This window comes from Canis lupus, chromosome 29 (assembly GCF_048164855.1).
Source record: "Canis lupus baileyi chromosome 29, mCanLup2.hap1, whole genome shotgun sequence".
NCBI lineage: Eukaryota > Metazoa > Chordata > Mammalia > Carnivora > Canidae > Canis > Canis lupus.
The window spans coordinates 26,909,572-26,932,391 of NC_132866.1; the positions used below are offsets into that span (position 1 = coordinate 26,909,572).

Below are 22,820 nucleotides of genomic sequence, written 5' to 3' on the forward strand. Positions count from 1 at the left end.
TTTACTCTTCCCACTTCCATCTGGGCTCTTATTTCCAGTAGTCAGCATAGAAAATTTGCTAATCCTCACCCCCCATCCCCCAGTTCCTTCCCCTGAAAATGTATTAGCCTCTCTTAGTTCCCTCTCAGGATTTGGCTTATGAGAACATTCCCTGACTTGATTTATTTTTCAGGAAGAGATAAAGATAAATAAATTAGTTTTAAGAAAATTTGGTCTGAATTTATTTAACTTTGTGTGTATGTCTGTTTTCGAGTACTGTGAGGCATGAACCTTATCCCAGTGATCTGATACTACATAAATACTAAAATAATGTTTAATGAGATTATACTGGGAATTACTTAATTCACTGCAAATTACAATTTAGTTGCAGTTGGGTACTAATAGCCATGGGCATAATGGTGCATTCTTTCTGTTATGATATTATCAACTTGTTTTATTTGGCCTCTAATTGTAATTGAGAAATGTAGGCAGTTCAGAAGTATGTAGAAAATGCTAAAAATTCTAATTATTCTTTAGTAAGCTTGTATTTTTAGTGACTGTAGGATTGTAAGGCTTGATCTGTTTTATTGGAAGAATAATATCAGATTTTGTGAATTGAATCTTTTATTATTTTTGAGTTGCTTCTTCATTGAACTACCCACTTGAGTTTACTTCCTTTGGGACGTGACATGAAGGCTCTTTATCATTTGGATAAAAGGAATTTAGAATTGGTAGACTTTTTCCCCCACATTTAAAAACCCGTGACCATTTTATTTCTGACTGTTTTACTTAATTCTCCCTCCTACATTCAGAATATTGTGGCACTTTCTGTTATCCGAACGTGTCTCAGTCTCCTTATTTAAGGACTGTGGGTGAAAAGCTTCTACCTGGAATTGAGGTGCTTTGGACAGGTAAGTCTTAAGATTTATACAGTGTAAATTTAGTTAACTAGAACTTAAATAATTGGTTGTTCTGGTTAATTGGATACTTTGTGAAAACTGAGCCTGAACCAGAAAACGTTGTTAAAATTCTCTTTCTTGTATGAAGTATACATTTTTCATTTAATATAAAAAACATCTTTGAGGATTTTGCAGTGAATCTGCATATTGTTGATAAATAACAGGGAACTGGGCTAAAGGGTATTGATCTCAGCCCTAGGAGAGTGTTTTATTTTATAAAATGAAAGCTATCATGTGGAATTGACAGCTAATAATCAATAACCTGTATTATAATGGAAAAATAAATCGTTTACATGAAAATTTGTTTCATAACGTATCAGTTTGGGGAAGCCTGCACAAGCCTATTAATCTTTTTACTACTAATTCCATTTCTAGAAATGTGATCTGAGGAAATATTGGGGAGTGGTTGGGTAAAACTGAGTGAAAAAGACGTTTTACTATGAAAAGAAAAATTGTTAGAAGGTATATATAATGCAAAATACAATAAAGAATTGAATGCAGGGGGCACCTGGGTGGCTCAGTGGTTGAGCATCTGTCTTTGGCTCAGGTCGTGATCCCTGGGTCCTGGGATCGAGTTCCACATTGGGCTCCCTGCATGGAGCCTTCTTCTCCCTCTGCCTCTCTGTATCTCTCAGGAATAAATAAAATCTTAAAAAAAAAAATTGAATGCAGTGTATTTTGAAGAATCACATTTGAGGGTCTTTTACTAAATGGTTGTCATTATTTCTAGGTCCCAAAGTTGTTTCTAAAGAAATTCCGGTGGAGTCCATTGAAGAGGTTTCTAAGATTATTAAAAGAGCTCCAGTAATCTGGGATAACATTCATGCTAATGATTATGATCAGAAGAGACTGTTTCTGGGCCCATACAAAGGAAGATCCACAGAACTCATCCCACGGTTAAAAGGAGTTCTTACTAATCCAAATTGTGAATTTGAAGCCAACTATGTTGCTATCCATACCCTTGCCACCTGGTACAAATCAAATATGAATGGAGTAAGAAAAGATGTAGTGATGAGTAAGTAGAGGGCTTAATCCCTGGCTTTGGGGGGAGAGCTGGAGTTAAATAGAGCTATTAGCAAGTGCGTGTTCCTTTGTTGTCATAATTTAAGAGATTTTTAAAGTATGTTATATAGTCCTATGAGTGAGATATATATGTGATAGAAGAAGGGCTGAAGGGCTGAGTGGCTTTGGATAAATTATTTAATAACTTCTTGGCCTCAGTTCTTTGCTTTTTTCCCCCCCTCCACTTCTTTGCTTTTAAAATGTTGATTTAGAAAAATAAAATAAAATAAAATGTTGATTTAGGAGGGGCACCTCCGTGGCTCAGTGGTTGAGTGTCTGCCTTTCTTTGGCTCAGGTGGTGATCCTGGAGACCTGGTATCGACCCCACGGGGAGCCTACTTCTCCTTCTGCCTATGTCTCTACCTCCCTCTTTGTATCTCTCATGAATAAATAAATGAAATCTTAAAAAAAATATCGACTTAGTCTTTGAAGTCTGAATACTAGACAAAGAAGTCTAGTACTTGTTCCTCTTGTCGCTAGAATTCTGATTCCATTTGTGTTTTCTGGTGATTTTTATTAAATGGGATATTTTAGATGACTATTACCCAGAATTACTTTGTATATCTTTCAGAGTTCAACTTATATTTATGGAACATATTCTGTATTCTCTCTTTTTTTTTTTTAAGATTTTATTTATTTATTCATGAGAGACACATAGAGGCAGAGACACAGGCAGAGGGAAAAACAGGCTTCGTGCAGGGAGCTCGATGTGGGACTTGATCCCGGGACTCCAGGATCACGCCCTGAGCCGAAGGCAGATGCTCAACCACTGAGCCACCCAGGTGTCCCCATATTCTGTATTCTCATTTTGGACATTGGCTTACTGATTTTTTTATTCATGAAAAATTACTGATTGCATTCAAAGTAAGAGAATGCTGGCTAGTTAATTCATTAACATTTAAGCACGTATTAAGATGTGGCAAGTCCACCTTCATGGCACCAGGATACAAAGAATAAAGTATCTCTCACTTTTGGAGAACATAGTCTGGTTTTGAATAGAGCATATAGATGACTAGATGACTGCTGTTATTTGATAAATGCTGAGGTAATGGTCTACAAAGTGCTGTGGGAATACAGAGGAGAGAATGATTACTTCTGTTAAGCATAAGTGTTGGTAAGAAACAATATCATAGAGAGGAAATACTTAAATTGCATCAGAGTATGAGTAAAAGTTGCTGGGCCTTAAAGGGTTGGTGGGCAAGAGATGAAAACACTAAACACTGGACGCATGGGAGGCTTGGCGGTCGAGCGTCTGCCTATGGCTCAGGGCCTGATCCCGAATTCCTGGGATCGAGTCCCGCATCAGGCTCCTTGCATGGAGCCTGCTTCTCCTCCCTCTGCCTGTGTCTCTGCCACTTTTTCTGTGTCTTTCATGAATAAATAAATAAAATCTTTAAAAGAAAAAAAAAAAAAAAAAACACTAGACACTGAAAATTTGAAGTTACCTGAATTTTGGCCCATTTGGGAGGTATGGAAATGAATGTCACATTATGATGCTTAGATGTATGTAGTCGTATAGTTGTGCTCTGTTTCTCAGTGTTTTTTTTTTTAAAGATTTTATTTACTTGGAGAACGAGCGAGCCCAATCACAGAGGAACAGGGAGAAGCAGACCCCCGCTGATCAAGGAACCTGATGTGGGGCTTGATCTCAGGACCCTGGGATCATGACCTGAGTGAAAGGTAGATGCTCAACCAATTGAGCCACTCAGGCACCCCTGTTTCTCAATTTTGTACTCCTATTTCCAATTCTCTTGGGTTAATGCCTCCCATTAAGGCTCATTCATTGTGGATACACATTCCTCCATCAAAAAATAAAATAAGGGGCACCTGGGTAGCCTGTCGATTAAGCGTCTACCTTTGGCTCAGGTCATGATCCCTGGGTCTTGGGATGCAGCCCCATCAGTGGTGCCTGCTTTTCCTCTCTCTGCTACTCCCCTTGCTTGTTTTATCCCTCCCTCCCCCCATTCAAATAAATAGATAAAATTTTTTCAACAGTTTTTAATAATTAAAAAAACTTCAATCTCTGTATATCTGACACCTACTTTTTTTCCTCTTTTAAGGCAGAGCATGAAGCACATTAAGGAGTAGTAGGTATTAGCCAGACTGGGGTGTATGCTGGGAAATACGGAGGAAAGCTAAGACTAAGATTTGGGATACTAAGCCAGAGTTCAGACCTTAGTTTTTCTAATGCTATTCTGGTTCAGGGCTTCATTATATGCTTATTTTATTGTCTGTGTTCATATGTGGGTTCTCTATTGATTCCCCCCCCAATACAGTTGTTAATTTGCTTATTTTTTCATTTCATAATGATTTGCCTGCTAAGTTATAAGCCCCTGAAGGGTTGGGAGTGTTTTCTTTATGGAAATCATAGTGTCTTTAACCTCATATTTCCAATGATTAGTACTCAGTGAACAATTATGAATGAATTTTCCAGTGATTCTAAACTTACTGTTCCATGTTTCTTTTCTTTTTTCTTTTTTCTTTTTTACTGTTCCATATTTCAATTGGGATGTTATATTTAACAATGCATTTAGAATGACTTAGGTGAAGTGGATCAGTTAAGGTTGTGTTTCCGTTTTTATGTTTAAGGTTTGTTCTTGTTTCTGTTCTGTTTCTCTAGTTGTACTCTAATAACTGGTGCTTTGCATTTGTCCCTCTCATCAGGAGGCTTTTGTAATCAAAACTTACGTTCTGTGTTTTTTTTTTTTTTCTTGCAGCTGACAGTGAAGACAGTACTGTATCGATCCAGATAAAGTTAGAAAATGAAGGCAGTGATGAAGATATTGAAACTGATGTGCTCTATAGTCCACAGATGGCTCTAAAGTTAGCTTTAACAGAATGGTTGCAGGAATTTGGTGTACCTCATCAGTATAGTAGTAAGTTTGGCCTGGCCCTTCTTTGTAAGGGGGTTAGATCACAAGGTTGAGTCATAAAGAGAATTTGTGATGTACCTGTCATAGGCCCACCAAACAAAGTAAAATTTTTACAAAGGGATCTAGATAATAAGATTTTTAACAACCCCCCTCCCCCCACACACACACCTTTTTTAAAGGTTTTGGTCTTAAGTAGTTGTTATCTTGATGGGATGCTAATTTGTTTTAAAAATGTCTTTCTTGGAATAATTGTTTTTAGATCTAGATCTTCAAAAGAGAAGATAATAATACACGTGTATTATTTATCATGTTTCTTTTTTCCTTTCTTCCCTCCCTACCTCCATGGTGGTTTAGACAAATTGCACTTTTCTCAGGGCTTAATAGTATTTGGAATCTCAAACTGAGGTTACAGATATCATAAAGAAAGCATTTCTCTAGATTTGATTTGTTCTAATTCTGATTATCTTTGTGGCTATTTGTTTTTGTAGGTAGGCAAGTTGCACACAGTGGAGCTAAAGCAAGTGTAGTTGATGGGACTCCCTTAGTTGCAGCACCCTCTTTAAATGCCACAACTGTAGTCACAACGGTTTATCAGGAGCCCATTATGAGCCAGGGAGCAGCCTTGAGTGGTGAGCCTACAGCTCTGACCAAGGAAGAAGAAAAGAAACAGCCAGATGAGGAACCGATGGACATGGTAGTGGAAAAACAAGAAGAAACAGACCATAAGAATGACAACCAAATACTAACTGAAATTGTTGAAGCTAAAATGGCTGAGGAATTAAAACCAATGGACACAGATAAAGAGAGCATAGCTGAATCAAAATCCCCAGAGATGTCTATGCAGGAAGATTGCATTAGTGATATTGCCCCTATGCAGACTGATGAACAGACAAACAAGGAGCAGTTTGTGCCAGGTCCAAATGAAAAGCCCTTGTACACTGTGGAACCAGTGACTTTGGAGGATTTGCAGTTGCTTGCTGACTTGTTCTACCTTCCTTATGAGCATGGACCCAAAGGAGCACAGATGTTACGGGAGTTCCAGTGGCTTCGAGCAAATAGCAGTGTTGTTAGTGTCAATTGCAAAGGAAAAGACTCTGAAAAAGTAAGTATGCTTAATTTATCCACTTCTCTAGCGTGGGTGGGTCCCCATGTGATGGTATGGAGGAGGTCTTAAATGAATATATATACTGGTAACTAGCTGAAATTTGACCACATCTTAGAATATGCTCTAAAGGGAATGTGGACTCTGCTGATTCTGGTACATAGAGTTCCATAGTTTGACCTTAGAGTGAAGAATGGAAGAAAGTCACAGTTGATTATTTTAGTAACATCTGTCAGTTTGGGGAGACATAGATTTTTATTGCTTGTCTAAAGAGTTTAAGCTCAGTGATCCTTAATGTTCAGGATAAATTGCAGGTACCTAATAATAAAAAGTTTATAATTATGTTTTAGGTTATTTTGGTTTATTTTGCAGTTTTTTGAGTCATATTTTTATTGATCTTCAACAGATTGAAGAATGGCGGTCACGAGCAGCCAAGTTTGAGGAAATGTGCGGACTGGTGATGGGAATGTTCACTCGGCTCTCCAATTGTGCCAACAGGACAATCCTTTATGACATGTACTCCTATGTTTGGGATATCAAGAGTATAATGTCTATGGTGAAGTCTTTTGTACAGTGGTTAGGTAGGTGCACCAGGAATAATCTCTTTTCCTCAGATATATTGTCCCCTAAAAATGAAAAAAAATTATCCCACAGGGAGAAAAATATTTAAGGAATTGGCAAATTTCCAGCTGTTTAAATTCTTTGCTTAGAATTCTTTCAAAGGTATAGCCATTGTTGGCAGACTTGAGGTGCAAGTCTCCGTAAATATATCAAGCACACTGATTTTTCTCCCTTGGGCTAATTCAACATAAATATCTTAAAAATATATTAGAGAAGTACTGACTTTAACTTGCTCTGACTGAATGCTTCCTGGATGGAACCCTGTATACCACTTTTATCTGATTTGGAGATGAGACACTATGAATTGTGACTGTAAGCTCTCTGCTGCTTGCTGTGTCTTGATAACATTAATTGCTATGTTTAACAGAACAATTGCTGAAATGACCTAAGGGGCCTGGCAAGAGGAAGCCATCCTCCCAGCCCTGTGCGCATGCGAGCTTTAGTGGTAGGCTATTCTGGTGCTACTTGGTATTATTTCACATGGCTTTTTCTTTATTCTGCTACCAAGTAATTGGTTTTTAGTAGGGGATGAAAATTGCAATCCCCTGAAAATTCTCTCCTTCATTAAATGGACTTCTCTGTATGTCTCTTTTGAAAACTGAATTTTTTTTGGAAATTCTCAAACTTGGTAAAAAGCACCAGCATGGCCAGGTTTCTCCAGGGACCTCATTTCATTTCCAGGTTTTCAATCCAGCTATAAGGAATATGTAATGGACTTACATACAGCACACAGCAGGCAGCAAGGCTAACTGACATGTCATAGTTTTCATAGTAGTCACAAATACTATGATGGGTGACTAGGTCTTGGTTGTGAAATAGATGTGTGAAACACTGTGAGCTTAGATTAAGGAGTAGTAGCAGTGAGATTTCTCACTTTCTGCCTGTATACTTTTGGATTTTTAAAAGTAATAGCTTTCTTTTGACAACTAATTAGCAGCTAAAGGGTGGGGTCTCTGTTAGTTTTAAAATAAAGAACTTTGGGTTTCTGTATATTTAGCACAACGGATAGAAGAGAGAATTTAACCTTTTGTTAAAAGACACCAAGACACCTCTTTTATGTGATGTCTGTGTTTTGGCTCTGGAAAAACCTTTATATTGGTTATTGGATGACAGTATTTGCCTTCCAGGCTTCTGGCCAGAGGGTTATAATTAAATCTCTTGCAGGGATTTAAATATTAAGTTTCCAGTCTGAAATCTGGATTCTTGAGCTTGGGAAAGTATCTTTTAAAACATTTGATATTGAGCTTTTTAATTCAAGAATTATTAAAAATTAAATTCTTGATTACATAGAGTATTGTTTTGTTTCCTCTCAGGTTTTACTTCTGTACTGTGCAAATATTGGGGCAGTTTCTTAAATTGTTAGATAGCCATTGTATAATCTCAAGGTCAGAGTATCTTAGAAGTTTTAAATAATTGTTTTAGCATCCACATAGCTTCACAAAAAGCTCACGACAAGGAGAGTATTTTCATGGATTTATAGTAATTTCAGGGAGTTACTGATTAGAACCCTTTGTTTTCCTCCTCTCTCCAGTCCAGCTGGCATTCAGTCCTTTAAAGAATGTGGCTATGCAGTACTTTTGATTACTAACGACTTCTATTATCTTCTTCCCCATTGTGTACAGATGGGAGAATCCTCAGCACAAGTGTCTACTACTATTGGATGGACAGCGGCAGATGTTCACAGCGCGTCATGATTAATTAGTTTAAATTGAAAGGTTCTATCTGTGAGGTAGCTCAGATTTAAGGGCAATAGGCATGAACTGAAGTCACGTTTGCGCAGCGACTGAGGCATTAACCATGTTTTCATTTACACAGCTCTTCGTACATGCAGCTTTTTATTGTAATAGTTGGAAGTGCTAGTTACGTTGTAGTCTCAAAGTGGGGGGTAGGGGAAATTGGCTGATCTTAAAGTTTGAGAGTATAGTTTTTTCCTGCAGTGTAAATTTACACTGAGCTATGGAATGGGGCACATTCTCTTACCCTAAATTTTGACCCTATTTCGTATTTATCTTATAAATTTACATATTATATGTGTTCTTAAAGCACCCCTACCCCTAAAAAAAATGACAAACCTGGATATAATCTCTTAATGGGCCTGAATTATGAACAAAAAAATTGGTTTGCTTTGGGACTGTCTGACTAGCACACTATATCTTGTACTGATGAGACTGTTAACTTGAACAGGAGGTAGAATGCTGTCTTCAAATGGAAAAGAACTATATTGCGCTGCTTTATCTTGTCAGAAGACTAGGCAGGTGATTTTGATTTGGCCTCCAAATATTTGCTTTCAATTATTTCTTGTTAGTTATTCTTTATTGCCTTTGAAGTTGGGTAAGTGGTGACCTTAATCCTGACTTCTAGACCTCAAACCTTGCAGCTCTGTGCATGTTTTCAGTGCACTGCAAAGATTGTAATGGTCCATCAGGAGCCAAATATTGTCATACTTTTAAGAAAAGTATATCTTAGCTCTGAATAAATTTGGAGTGTCAGTTGGCTCTCCTTATTTCTTAGAATTTGTCTGACTGCTGTTGGTATTAACCAAGTCTGAATTGGATTGTCCTTTTAGAAAAAATAAAGTTTTCATTGTATTTTGTTGTCAACTTACTGAAAAATTTCTTTTGTTTATTCTGCTGACCTTAGTTTTCTGACAAGATTAATCCCCTCTTCCCCCTTTTTCCCTTCCTGTACCCTTCCTCATAATGTAAAATGTGACTTCAGACAGGTTTAATTCCTTCATGGGCTGTGATAATAAAATGTTTTATCTATCTCATTCATTTCATTGTATAATTACTGTAATTTCACTACAGAGCATGCAGCTGGCTTGATTTTTTTTTTTTTCTTCTTTCTACAGCTGTATCTAGGGAATATGTAAACTTGACCCGGACAAACTTGAGACTGACTTTCTTATAATTAAAGGGTAGAACTCTTTAATGGTAATTATTCATTAATCAGAAGAAGAAACATCAGTATTGAAATTCTATTACAAATTAAAAAAAAATTATTATCACAGCCTTGTCCTAAAACCCTGGATTATTATTGTTAGAGAGCTATTTCCACGAAGTGTTTGTTAGTTTGTTGGACGTTTGAGACCCCAGGAAATCCCCTTTCTCGTAACGTTCTCCGCTTGGATCTGATCTCAACAGGGTGTCGTAGTCATTCTTCAGCACAGTTCTTAATTGGAGACCAAGAACCCTGGGCCTTTAGAGGTGGTCTAGCAGGAGAGTTCCAGGTATCAATATGAATTCACAACTGAATTGACATTTTCTTTGTTTTATGAGAAACCTTATGTTGCGCATCAGATGGCTGGAAGGATTGGTCTGCCGAAGGCTTTCTAGTCCCAAATTCAATTTAGTTACATAGCTGGATTTTAAATCAAATTTTCCTCCTCTTTCACAGTAATTTCTGAAGGAGATGCTGCCAATTCCCCCCGCGCCTGCGAAGCGCAGCGGCTCTAGGTATACACTTCACATTGTTTCTTTGCAGGTCGCACACCATTTTAATCTGCGCCCGCAATGCACAATGCGCGCATGCTTGTTTGCCAGTGGAAACTCCATGAGCAAAAAGGATGAATAATTATGCAAGTGAATGGTGAAAGAACTTTTGGATACCTTCCCAATTATTTTATAAATAAAAATTGTACTCAAAATAACACTATGTTAATGAAAATTTGAACAAAATAAGCGTTTTTGGTTTTGGAATTTGTTCATGGACTTTTCAGGTGCTCTACTTTTCTCCCCCCAACAGGTGCTCTGCTGCGCACAGCAAACTGAAGCGCATTGCTTTGGGGATAAAGCGTCTCCTGGACAGATAACCCTCTTCAGACCAAACCTCTCCTCCTGACATTCTGTTCTGCCATCTTTTAGTACAGAGATGGTCTATATAAAATTGGTTTAAAAAAATAGATTTGTGATACTGGAATAGATTTTTTTTTAAATTATAAACTTAAATCCCCATTAATATGCTACTAAAGCTATGTAACTCAGTTTGGGTAATTTCTATTCAGAAGCACCCCTTCCCCCAGCAAAGAGGTGTTTATTTTAGTAGAGCATAGAACACCCCTCTTCTTTAGGTCTGCCTGCAGTAGCCAGTTAATGTTAAGTTGGTAATCTGCAGTGCACACCCATTTAAAGAAATGGATATCTTCCCAACACTAATCCATCTCCTTTTTGTTTCTTCCCACAGCGTTTGCTGCCAATTGATGGGGCAAATGATCTCTTTTTTCAACCACCCCCACTGACTCCTACCTCCAAAGTTTATACTATCAGACCATATTTTCCTAAAGATGAGGTAATTGTCTACCTTCCCACTTGGTATATGGTTATGGTGCTCACTTACCACCTTTGAACTCCCTGGTTAAAAGAATCGGTTCTGATGCTTGCTTTGTAGCACATATGCTAAATTGTGAATGATACAGAGAAGATTAGCAGGACTCCAATGCAAGAATGACATGCAAATTGTGAAGTGTTCCATATTTTTAAAGAAAAAATAAAAAAGTAGTTCTTTGTGTTCAAATAAGAACTTTAGGTGGAAAAACTTAGCTAAGACATTGAACATGTGAGGGGTGATATTTAAGGAAAAATCTCTTGAGCTAAGTCCTGTAAGTCTTCCTTTATGAAAGTCACATTTAGAGTTGGAATGACAAAATAATCAGTGTGTCCAAATGATACGTTGTCCTTGGCTGATTCTCTAGTATATTAGTATTCTGTAATTTTCTGTTGTCAAGTATCTAACAAGCTGTTGACAGTCAGCTACAGGAAACAGCAGGCCTGTTTAACAGTAACACGTTTAAAACATTTTGGACATAAACAAAACTGAGAGACTCAACAGCATTGTTTGCTGCATTTTGAATCTACTGCTTAACTACCTAAAACTATCCCCTGCAAAACAGTTTTCTGGTTTACTAAAACCATACTATTTTCTACAGATTTTATAAATATGATTCAGTGAATAAATTTGTATTAAAGCAGAGGAGGTGACATTTATGACAGGCTAGGCATTTTGTTATTCCCTATCCTAGAAGTCCAGTCTAACTTACGAGACTCATTGTAAAATTCTTCTGCTATTTTTCTTGATGTGTTGCTTAACTAGATTATATTTTCAGGCTTCCGTGTACAAGATTTGCAGAGAAATGTATGACGATGGAGTGGGTTTACCTTTTCAAAGTCAGCCTGACCTTATTGGAGACAAGTATGTGATGAAGTATTTGGATTTGTTGGATTTGGGAGTAGCATTTCATAGCCAGGTTTATCAGGTTGAGGGGAGGTGATGACTAGAAATAAAGTTTTCTAGAAATCCCACTTTAGTTTTAATAGAATCTAAATATTAATATGTGTGTATTTTCAGTTTCTTCTTACACCAAATGTAGTTTCCATAGGTTGCCTTTCAAGTACATTAGGCCTTACATCACTGGAGTCTAAAGTTTTGTGTTAAAAACTCACTCTGCCCTCTTTTCTTCTGAACAGGTTAGTAGGAGGGCTGCTTTCCCTTAGCCTGGATTACTGTTTTGTCCTAGAAGATGAAGATGGCATATGTGGTTATGCCCTGGGCACTGTAGATGTGACCCCCTTCATTAAAAAATGTAAAATTTCCTGGATTCCCTTCATGCAGGAGAAGTATACCAAGCCAAATGGTGACAAAGAACTCTCTGAGGCTGAGGTAATAACAGGTTTAGAGTTATACTACAGTAATTTTTTGTAAATAAAGTAAGCAGATCTATCTTAAAATCTCCCTGCTTTCTAAGTGTCCTACAGATAAGAATTCTTATTCCTTTTTTTTTAAGATTTTATTTATTCATGAAAGAGAAGCAGAGACATAGGCAGAGGGAGAAGTGGGTTCCTTGCAGGGAGCCCAATGCCAGACAGAGAGAGCACGTGTAGGGGGGAGGAGCAGAGGGAGAGGGACAAGCAGAACCTGTTCCGAGGTTGGAGCCTGATGCAGGGCTTGATCACATGACCCCTGAGATCACAGCCTGAGCCAAAATCAAGAGTCAGATGCTTAGAGAGCCTGGGTGGCTCAGTGGTTGAGTGTTTGCCTTTGGCTCAAGTCGTGATCCCAGGGTCCTGCTTTTCTCTCTGCCTATGTCTCTACCTCCCTCTCTCTCTGTGTCTCATGGATAAATAAATAAAATCTTAAAAAAAAAAAAAAGCTGCTTAACCAACTGAGCCACCCAGGTGCTTTATACCCCCTTAAAAAAATGTATTTTTTGGGGGAGGGTAGAGGGAGAGAAGTAGACTCTGCTGAGTGTGAAGCTCAATCCCATGACCTGAGCTGAAATCAAGAATGAGACACTTAACTGACTGAGCTACCCAGGCACCCCTTTAAGCATGAGATTCTTGGGCAACCCGGGTGGCTCAGCGGTTTCATGCTGCCTTCAGCCCAGGGCCTGATTCCAGAGACCCGGGATCGAGTCCCACGTCAGGCTCCCTGCATGGAGCCTGTTTCTCCCTCTGCCTGTGTCTCTGCCTCTCTCTCTCTCTCTCTGTGTATCTCTCATGAATAAATAAATAAAATTAAAAAACAAACAAACAAACAAACAAACATGAGATTCTCCTTTGTTCCCTCAGCATTATGGAGTTCTTTTTTTTTTTTTTAATTTTTATTTATTTTATTATTTATGATAGTCACACAGAGAGAGAGAGGCAGAGACACAGGCAGAGGGAGAAGCAGGCTCCATGCACCGGGAGCCCGACGTGGGATTTGATCCCGGGTCTCCAGGATCTCACGCCCTGGGCCAAAGGCAGGCGCCAAACTGCTGCGCCACCCAGGGATCCCTATGGAGTTCTTTTTTTTATTTTTTTATTTATTTATTTATTTTTATTTTTTTTTGGAGTTCTTTTTTTTAAATTTAGAAGTGTTATAATATTTTCTCAAGTAAAAACAATATAGACCTAATGTTTTTTCTCCTTGTTTTGAAGCACCAAATTTAAGTGGTCTCTTCTTGGGGATCAGGTCAAGTTCATGTCATTAAAATCTCTCATTTGCTTGGTTGTCAGGAGACCCACTTGCCTTCTCAGTAATGTATTTCTCATTGTAATAAAAAAATAATAGAGGCAGGCTGCTCTGGAAGTCTGTTTTCAGAAAGGAGCACTTTTTTTTTTTTTTTTTTTTTTTAAGTAAGCTCCACACCTAGCATGGAGCTAACTCTGGGCTTGCTCTCATGACCCTGAGATCAAGACTTGAGCTGAGATCAAGAGTCTGATGCTTAACCAATAGCCACCCAGGTGCCCCCAGATAGGAGCACTTCTGAAGTCATATGTCAGCTCTGTACCAACTTCAGTGAATTTCTCCTCTACAATTTATGATTATTTTGGTTTATACATCATGTGTATTTTAAAAAATAGTTCTTTTTTGATATTTATGTTCAATAAATACTTTTTGATACATATTTGGACCCTTTTATTTGTGACTTTTTTCTTCCATGTTCCTCTTTCCTTTTTTTTTTTTTTTTTACTGTGTGTATTTGGAAGACCATAAAATATTCAAATCTTAACTGTACAATTCAACTTTATTTTATTTATTTATTGTACATAAAATGAGCACTCTTGTGTAACCAGGACCCAAATCAAGGAACATATACTAGAACCCCAGAAATCCCCTTCAACCTTCCAGACAATATCTCCTAGAGTAGCTCTTAGGGTGATTCAGAACACTGATTCATTTTTAAACTTTTTTTTTCTTTTCTGAAGTTGTTTACTTCTCTTCTCCATACCAACGTACGTATATTCTCTTACAGTTTATTACTATTTTTTACCTTCTATCCCTAGCCAGATGGCTGTGTAATAAGAAGGTGGTGTAGAGTAGCCTTCATGTACTTGGGAATACACAGATACTATAACTACAGCGTGCTGATGATTGAGCTGTTGATTTGTTAATTCATATCTGACAATTACAGTTTTCAGTATAGGAACATATAAAGAATGACCAGCGTGTCTATGTTTTTTACATCCACACTTTTGTGCAGGCAATACAAACAAATTTATTTTTTGTTTTAAATATATTTAGATCTAACAAAGATTATAGAGAGAGTTCCTTTATATCCCTCACCCATTTTCTACATTTGTCCAAGTCTTAAGAAACCAACTTTGGTGCATCACATTTTACTAACTTGTTTTTACATTAATGTCCTGTTTTGGGCCAGGATCCAATCCAGGATATCACTTTCTATTTAGACAAACTTCTCAAAGCGAAAATGCTACGATTAAAGCTAATTAATTCTTCATGTGATAATTACATAATGACTTGAAGAGTTATTAAATGTTGCTTTCCTTTTCCTCTTGCTAGGTTCTGTAGTTGGGATATAGATATGTGTATAGTGAGTAACTTCTGAAACTCAGATTCTTTCAAATTTTTACAGAAAATAATGTTGAGTTTCCATGAAGAGCAAGAAGTGTTGCCAGAAACTTTCCTTGCCAACTTCCCTTCTCTGATAAAGATGGATATTCACAAAAAAGTAACTGACCCAAGTGTAGCCAAAAGCATGATGGCTTGCCTCCTGTCTTCACTGAAGGCTAATGGTGAGTACGTATATGTATAGTTGCTGATGTTTAGACTTAAGTGGGGACAGGATAAAAAGTAAATTACGGTGAGTTTACATTCCCTTCCCCACCATTTGTGGTTTGGCTTCTGAATTATTAGTGGTATAACAATTGCATATGTAGTGATAATTGGGAAATGCTGCTCTTTTACACTATAAATGCTTATTTTGAGCCCTTACTGAAATGAGAACATACTAGGTTAAATTTATTTTGCCATGAGGCTCACTATGATAATTGAAAATTAAATGAACCTTGGGGAGAAACTTCATTTAGGAATGCGGAGTTGCCAAAATTTTGAGTTTGTTTTCCACATTCAACCTTTAGAAATATTTTGCTTTATATTAGTGGTTTGAAATTTTTTTCTATAAAGGGCTAGATAATAAATATTCTAGACTTTGTTTATTTTAAAGTATGCCCTATGTCCAGCCTGAGGCTTGAACTCTTGACCCCAAGATTGAGTCACATGATCTACCTAGTGAGTTGGTCAGGTGTCCCTACTAATATTCTTTTTTTACACAACCTTTAAGAAATGTAAAAAGCAATTGTTCTTGTCCAGTACAAAAATGAGCAGCTTGTTTGAGACCAATCCTTAGAGGGTTGGTATATGGGAATGCACTTACTGTTGCATCTATCATTTGAGTCATTGGTATCTCTTTTGTAGAATAATTTAAACAACTCTGTCTTAAGATAGCATAATTCTCAGTGTTGTGCTTGGAACTGAGTCACGTATGTGGATGAGGTATGCCTTAGAATATACAACATAATGTATTCTGGTTATATTGGTTTGTGACAGGCTGGAATGACCTTTGCTCTGTGGGCCTGTCAAAGGTTCTTTATAATAAAAATATTAAAACAGGTATTTTTTTTGTCTTGAGGTTTCTTCTAGTCTTTTTCTCAAAAGATTTTCTTTCTGGAGAAAAGTTTCACTGACAATTTTTTAAACTGAGGTATTTTTTTTTTAATTGAGGTATTTTTGACAATTAAAAATTGTATACAATTTGATGATTTGAAATACATTGAGACAAATCGCATTCAAGCTAGTTAACCTATCTATTAAGATAGTTTCTGCTGCAGTATTTGGTATTGTTAATATTCATTAAATATTAATATGGGTTTTAAAATTGTGGTATGAAATTTAGGGGCTGGTATAGACAAACTCTTACTATCATGTATTTGAAATATATTAAGGATTCATCACAATTCCTACCCATGATTCTAATTGACATTTACATTTTGAATATTTATTTTATTTCCAGGCTCCCGGGGGGCTTTCTGTGAAGTGAGACCAGATGATAAAAGAATTCTGGAATTTTACAGCAAGCTAGGCTGTTTTGAAATTGCAAAAATGGAAGGATTTCCAAAGGATGTGGTTATACTTGGTCGGAGCCTGTGACATTTGTTGGCACTTTGAACTGTTCGAAAGTCTCTTAACTTCACCTGGTGGGTGGTGGTTGGGGTCTTCATACAGTTCAGCCTCTGGAATGGCAACAGATCAGCCAATTGGGATTGGAAACGAAGACTATAAAACTCACCCGTCATACTTTGAGATTACTCACTGGTTGGAAGATAGTCTTGATGCAAATCCTGTTTGAAACAGATGTGGGCCTCCTTTTTGGGTCTTGTGTTAGGTGCTAAGACCTCTTACGTGGGCTTATAGGGAGGGAGTCTTCAATAAATGTAGTCAGCACTGTGTTCTGCATCCAGTGTGGTTGCATTTCTCACCTAAGAGTAATCAGAATCATTTGTCATCCTCTTTGGCTTATTGAATGAAATGTCTTTCATTCTTTGGGGAAATGGCAGAGATGAGAAAGATTTAGTAGGTTTCAGAGGCTTCAGGGTAGAGATTCCAAGTGGGATGGTTGTGGTATAGTTTTAAGCTGAATAAATGATTTTAATTTGGGGCAGTTCTTCTGCTCTTTGTAAAGCCATGGCCAATTGTCTCTTGTAGTGACCATTGGTTCAGGCATGTTGTGCTTTGTAGGGACAAATGTGCAGTTGTTTGTGGCAAAAGCCTAAAAATGGCAAACTTGTAAATTTTTGTATATAAACTAGCTGTAACCTGACTATCCTTTGTGTTCACTGTTTTTTGTAATTTTTTTCCTTTTGAAGATGAAAGGGTGTGGTTCAGGATGGCACTTTGAATAATGTAAATCAATGGAAAGTAGATTTTCTTTACTTTTGCCTGTTTTATTATTATTATTTTTTAGAAGTTTTATTATTTTTGAAGTGCCTCCCACCTAGGGCTAGGCCATGACCACTTTGGGTACGAGAGCCTAACTTTATGGGACTCAATCTGTTGCAAAGTGCAGTCACTTCCGGAAATTAACCTCGATGCAGGTCAGCATGTGAAATGTTAGTGTAGACATCTGTCAAGTAGGGTTCAGGGACTGATTGGTCCCGTTTGCCCTGAGATCAGTTGTCTTTTAATTTCAAGACCTGTTACAACTGGTTTTATTATTAAATCAGAGTCTTTAATTCTTGCATGTTTTTATCTAATTTTTAAAAGAAACAATGAGCACACTTTAACCAATGACTTACGGTTACGCTTTTCTTTTTCCTTTAACCACAGATTCTGAAAGCTCCATGTATTTTGATTTAGATTTGGTGTTTTTAGGGGTTCTGAGCATGAGGCTAGCAGGTAATCTCTGCAGGATTCATTTTTTCATCATGGCTGGCTGACTTTTCCATGGATTCAGAACAGTATTTTGATATCTTTCTTCTCCTAAGTTTTGTTATCAGCTCTTTGACTTTGACTTTGAGCTGAGGTGGGAGGGGCAAGGAGAAGGAAACCGGAAACATTTTCTTCCTTCATGAAGTTCCATCAGTGTGGGCTTTGAAAAAGCAGTGTACCTAGTAGTATCTAGGGACTTTCAACCAGGGCCTGTGAGTGTGCACTGAATTGGTAAGATGAAGGGAGGGGAGGAAGGGGAGACCTCTTCATTTTCGGGATAGAAACCTTTAACTGCTAGAAGGGTATGGTGTTGGAAAGCTGGAACCAAGTTTGCATTTTCAGGGGTTAAGGGGAAGAGATTTCTACAAGATACTGTTAAAGCAACTTATTGCCACTTGGTTGTCTCTTTTAAGTACATTTTGTACACTATTGGAAATTCTAGCATTTATCTGGAGGATTTCAGGGTAAATCTATGGAATCAGGATTTTTAGCAAGTTTGCTTGTGGTCTTATCTTGATTTAATCATTTGACTGGTCTTCTGTTCATAGATGCTAACTATGAAACAGATGTCCAGACCTATACCTTCACCATTTTAGGATGGTAAAGTGCTATGCTCTCTTCTATGGTTATGAATATTTATTAAGGTTGGAATGACATTTCATTGATTGTTTAGATCACAGCTCAGTTCCTGTAGAAAACGAACTGTAAAACTATCTGAAGACCATGCAAGAGGCAAAATAAAACTTGAAGTGAATGTGGTGTGGTGGTGTACTGTGTAAACCTACTTGTTTCTTCCTGGTGGTACCTTTTCTCCTGGCTTTCATGCCTCATCTACAAGCAAATATTCTCCACAGCTGTTCCAAGTTAGGGGCTGCACCTTCCCATTCTCATCACCAGTAAAAGACTTCCAAATTTTCCCCAAGGCAAGGTAAAATATAAAAGTAATTCTTGGCCAAGCCACCCTCTTCCCACAGTTAATAGCTTGGGTGTGAGTTAGGGCAGCTAGTTTAAATGAGTTCCCTGTATCTAGTGGAATAAGGAACAGTTTCACAGTTTATCGGGTTCTTTGGTCAAAAGGTGAATGATGGGGGTTGCGGGGAGTTGCCCAAACTATGTGACCGAGGAGTCTAAGGTGGGAGGATGTTCTGGATTGATTCAGAATTACAAACTCCAAAACGTCTGCTAGGAAGAGCAGCCCCAAATCTGAGATGATGTCCGTCAGCATCCAGCCAGCACCTGAAGCTCAAAGATAGGCCTTCTGGGTAGTAACCTTAAGATGTTAGATTAGGAAGAGGACCGAGTGGTTCCATAGTTCCAAGAGAAAATACCATAGCTGAAAAGTCTTTCAGGATCCTCAGCTCTAGGAGCAAAGGCAAATAGCATATTTTTTATGCTTTTACAAGAAAAACGCAGTCCTGGGGGATGCCTGGGTGACTCAGCGGTTGAGCCTCTGCCTTTGGCCCAGGGCGTGATCCTGGAGTCCTGGGATCGAGTCCCACCCACATCGGGCTCCCTGCATGGAGCCTGCCTCTCCCTCTGCCTGAATCTCTGTCTCTCTCTCTGTGTGTCTCTCATGAATAAAATAAATACTTAAAGAACCGCTGCCCTGAAATTCGCCTTTACGAGGCGGGTGTTGGAAGGGATTCCACTTTTCTACTTTGGAAATAATAACGAACGCTTACCCTGGAGTGGAGACAGCAGAGGCTGCGAAGAGCTAGAGAAAATGGAGGCTGGAGCCACTCCATGACCACTCGAGAGCCGTAGTCATGGAAATAAGGATATTAACATGAAAAAGATCCACTGCTGTTACTTTCCTGCAGTCCTAGCAGAAGTCTGACCGGGGGCCGCGCGAGCTCCCAGGCGAGGCAGCCTAGCACTGGTTGCGCCTCGGTCCCTCCCCTCAAGCCCAGCGGCTCCTTTAATGGGCGGGGCCGGAACCCGCCGCGAGCTCCCCGCTCTGTACGTGTCGGGGGCGGAGCTCCCAGACGGCCCTTGCAGCATGGCCGCCGGCGCCGCGGCCGCTTTGGCGTTCCTGAGTCAGGAGAGCCGAGTCCGGGCCGGGGGAGTCGGGGGTCTGCGGGTCCCGGCTCCGGTCACTATGGACAGTTTTTTCTTCGGTATTGAGGAAAAGAGGGCATGAGGGTGGTGCTGGGGCGGCCAGGGGCAGGGCTGAACAGGAATGCAGATGGGAACACGACGTGGGTGGGGGCGGAGGGGGCCCGCACGCGCAGCCCAAGCAGACGGGGTGGCGCGACCCCTGCAGCACATGTGCGGGGTGGAGTCCAGGGCCGAGCGCCCTAGGTGTTCTCGAGGAGAAGCGGGCGCGTAGGCGGCCGCTCGGACCACGACTGCACGTTCAGAGGTTTGGTGGAACGCCCCTCACGCACACTCAGACACACACCGTTCCCTCTTCCAGGCTGTGAGCTCTCCGGCCACACCCGCTCTTTCACCTTCAAGGTAGAGGAAGAGGATGATGCGGAGCATGTGCTGGCCTTGACCATGGTGAGGTTTGCTGGGAAGGGTGGTGAATAGCTGGTCCTGAGCAGGCACCTCGGGGGCCTCTACCTGTCCCCCCAGTCCCCTTTACTGAGAGTCACCTCCTCTGCCTGACAGAGGCAGCTTCTCTTGCGAGGTGACTTTCATGTCTTTCATGCCTCATCTACAAGCAAGTATTCTCCACAGCTGTTCCAAGTTAGGGGCTGCACCTTCCCATTCTCATCACCAGTAACGGACCGCTTGGGCGGGGCAAGTTCTAGGGTAGATGCCTCCCCTTGTGTCAGCCCTTGTTTGGGGAGACCCTAAGGCCTTGTGTACTCTTTCCAGCTCTGCCTCACCGAGGGGGCCAAAGATGAGTGTAACGTAGTAGAAGTCGTGGCCAGGAATCACGACCACCAGGAGATTGCGGTCCCTGTGGCCAACCTCAAGTTGTCCTGCCAACCCATGGTGAGTTCTGCCCAACCAGGTGATGGAGGTGGTGGTGTGGAATCCAGGACTGAAGGACTGACAGACTGATTCATCACAAGATGGGGCAGGCCAGGCCTTCATCCTTGTCTTCCTTCCAGCTCAGTTTGGATGACTTCCAGCTCCAGCCACCTGTCACCTTCCGCCTGAAGTCAGGTTCTGGTCCTGTGCGGATCACTGGGAGGCACCAGATTGGTGAGAGTCTTCTCCTTTGGATCTAGTGGATTCTTCATCAGGTCTCCCACCCCAGTCCACACTCCTACCCCATCCCAGCCTTATCTCCTAGTGCAGCTCCCATATGGGCCTTACCGTCCACTGTCTTCAAGCCTACCTCCTGCATGAAACCTGCCCCAGTGTCTCCACCTCCACTAATGTGGTCTCCTTTGGCTCTCTGTCATCTTAGTATTGGAGGTTCTTCCCACCCAGGTCATCAGCTCTGGGAGGTCAGGGTCCCTGCAAGCTTAGCACCACAGGGCATGAATAAATGGCATGTGGTATGCCACATGGGCCACGCACAGGGGGTTGATGGGTGGGTTGGGGAGGCACCCCCCAGACATGACTTTTCGTTGCACCTCTTCCTTATGCTTATGTGTCCACCAGTTACTATAAGTAATGACGTTTCTGAGGAAGAAGAGAGTGAAGAAGAAGGTAGTGAGGAGGAAGCTGAGTTGTGCCCCATCCTGCCTGCCAAGAAGCAGGGGGGTAGGCTCTAGCCTCTTTGGTGAGTTGTGGGAGGGGTGTCCAGCCAGGTCTGGGACGGGGTAGGACCAGCAGATGAAGGCCTAGATGCTGACCCCTTGTTTGCTCTCCTTAGGTCTGCTGTTTGCCTGCCACATGTGCCATGCACCATGTTCCTATACAAGTTTCAAGAAATTTAAATATGTCTTCTCCATTGAAGAGGAGGGGTGGGGATGGGGGGATCTTGAGCTGGTGCTAGGAGAGAGTCTGGTCGTATCCTTCACAGGACCCTGGTGTTTTTCTAATCTTATGCCATACCTGGGGCTTCCCTTTTCTCCATGAATGGGAGAAACTCTGAACTTCTATCCTCACCCTCTCTCCCCACTTGCCTATGAGATTGGAGATCAGCATTTGAAGCTCAGGACTACACATTTTTAATAACTTTTTACATTTTTGGATAAAGGCTTAAATAAAGTGATGTGGAGTTTTGCAACTCACTTGTGTGACTTCTTTACCTGCTAGTGTGGTATTCCCCTAGGGACCACCAGGTGGCACTGTGGCAGCACCGAGGGTGGCCCTAGGCCTGGGGAGGGTGAGGAAATATGGGATCCTGCTATCCCTAGGACCCCGGGGGGGGGGGGGGGGGGGGGGGAGGCCAGGCTCGGGCCCCAACTATCTCGCTAAAAGAGGACCTCCCAACACCAAGCCCATTCCCAGTCCCATAGGTGGGGGAGGGCCATCCCAGGAGGTTATCAGCATCCAAACAAGGGACCTGGGCCTCTGTCAGCACTCAGGCTGATGGGCAGGGGGGCAGATAAGGGGGCTTAAGTAGTCCGAGGAATGTGCATCCCTAACCCCATGAAGGGGCTCAGGCCCTGAGAGGGCCTGTGAGGGGTAAGGCAGAGGCCAGTCATTGCCCCTCCTTCGTCTTGCAGGCTGTCTCTGAGCGGGTCTGGGCCCTTAGAAACCTGATTCCGGGGGCCAGATGGAGGGGGCTGGCCAGATTGGGTGACAGGGAAACCAGAATCCGGGTGGCCTGGCATATGGGGGCAGAGAGAGGCCCCTGGGATTCAGCCTCCTGGGCTAAGTGGTTCCTGGCCCCCAGCACATCACCTGGTTCTGGGGGTCTCTGGTGCCTGTAATAAGGTGTTCTGGGATTTGACTGCTGCTATGCCAGGAGGAGAAAGGGAAGTACCTGGTGTGAGCATTAGAGTATATGTGACCATCTCTGGGGTCAGCAGTTCAGCAGCTGTGTTGCGGGGGCAGGATTTCAATGTCCCACATACAAACAAACAAACAAACAAAAGTTTAACTCTTGAGACAGCCTGGGGCCAGACATGCTGAGGGTAGACAGAGTATAGTGCCTGGTGGGGTGGTGGG

The 22,820-nt window shown here is 40.7% G+C and overlaps 2 protein-coding genes and 1 non-coding gene across 5 annotated transcripts in view; all 3 read left to right on the top strand.

The window, feature by feature from the left end:
• OGA (O-GlcNAcase) overlaps positions 1–18,555 on the top strand; it is a 28,618-nt gene extending 10,063 nt beyond the window's left edge. For all 3 annotated transcript variants that reach the window (XM_072805581.1, XM_072805582.1, XM_072805583.1), the window contains 11 exons: positions 792–890; positions 1,669–1,953; positions 4,718–4,876; positions 5,362–5,975; positions 6,382–6,556; positions 9,740–9,825; positions 10,779–10,883; positions 11,698–11,783; positions 12,059–12,251; positions 14,950–15,109; positions 16,387–18,555. In XM_072805581.1, the coding sequence (XP_072661682.1) occupies positions 792–890; positions 1,669–1,953; positions 4,718–4,876; positions 5,362–5,975; positions 6,382–6,556; positions 9,740–9,825; positions 10,779–10,883; positions 11,698–11,783; positions 12,059–12,251; positions 14,950–15,109; positions 16,387–16,523 (2,099 nt within the window). In that variant the 3' untranslated portion in view covers positions 16,524–18,555. The remainder of the gene's footprint in view (positions 1–791; positions 891–1,668; positions 1,954–4,717; positions 4,877–5,361; positions 5,976–6,381; positions 6,557–9,739; positions 9,826–10,778; positions 10,884–11,697; positions 11,784–12,058; positions 12,252–14,949; positions 15,110–16,386) is intronic.
• On the top strand, positions 10,968–11,072 carry LOC140621265 (U6 spliceosomal RNA). The gene has a single exon (XR_012020991.1). It is a non-coding gene; the product is annotated as a U6 spliceosomal RNA (small nuclear RNA).
• Positions 18,556–19,758: 1,203 nt separating the features above from the next.
• Positions 19,759–21,933, top strand: NPM3 (nucleophosmin/nucleoplasmin 3). The gene is made up of 6 exons (XM_072805605.1): positions 19,759–19,918; positions 20,218–20,303; positions 20,625–20,744; positions 20,864–20,957; positions 21,363–21,483; positions 21,577–21,933. The coding sequence occupies exons 1-5, from the start codon at positions 19,801–19,803 to the stop codon at positions 21,473–21,475; spliced, it is 531 nt and encodes a 176-aa protein (XP_072661706.1). The 5' UTR covers positions 19,759–19,800; the 3' UTR covers positions 21,476–21,483; positions 21,577–21,933.
• The last annotated feature ends 887 nt before the right edge of the window (positions 21,934–22,820 follow it).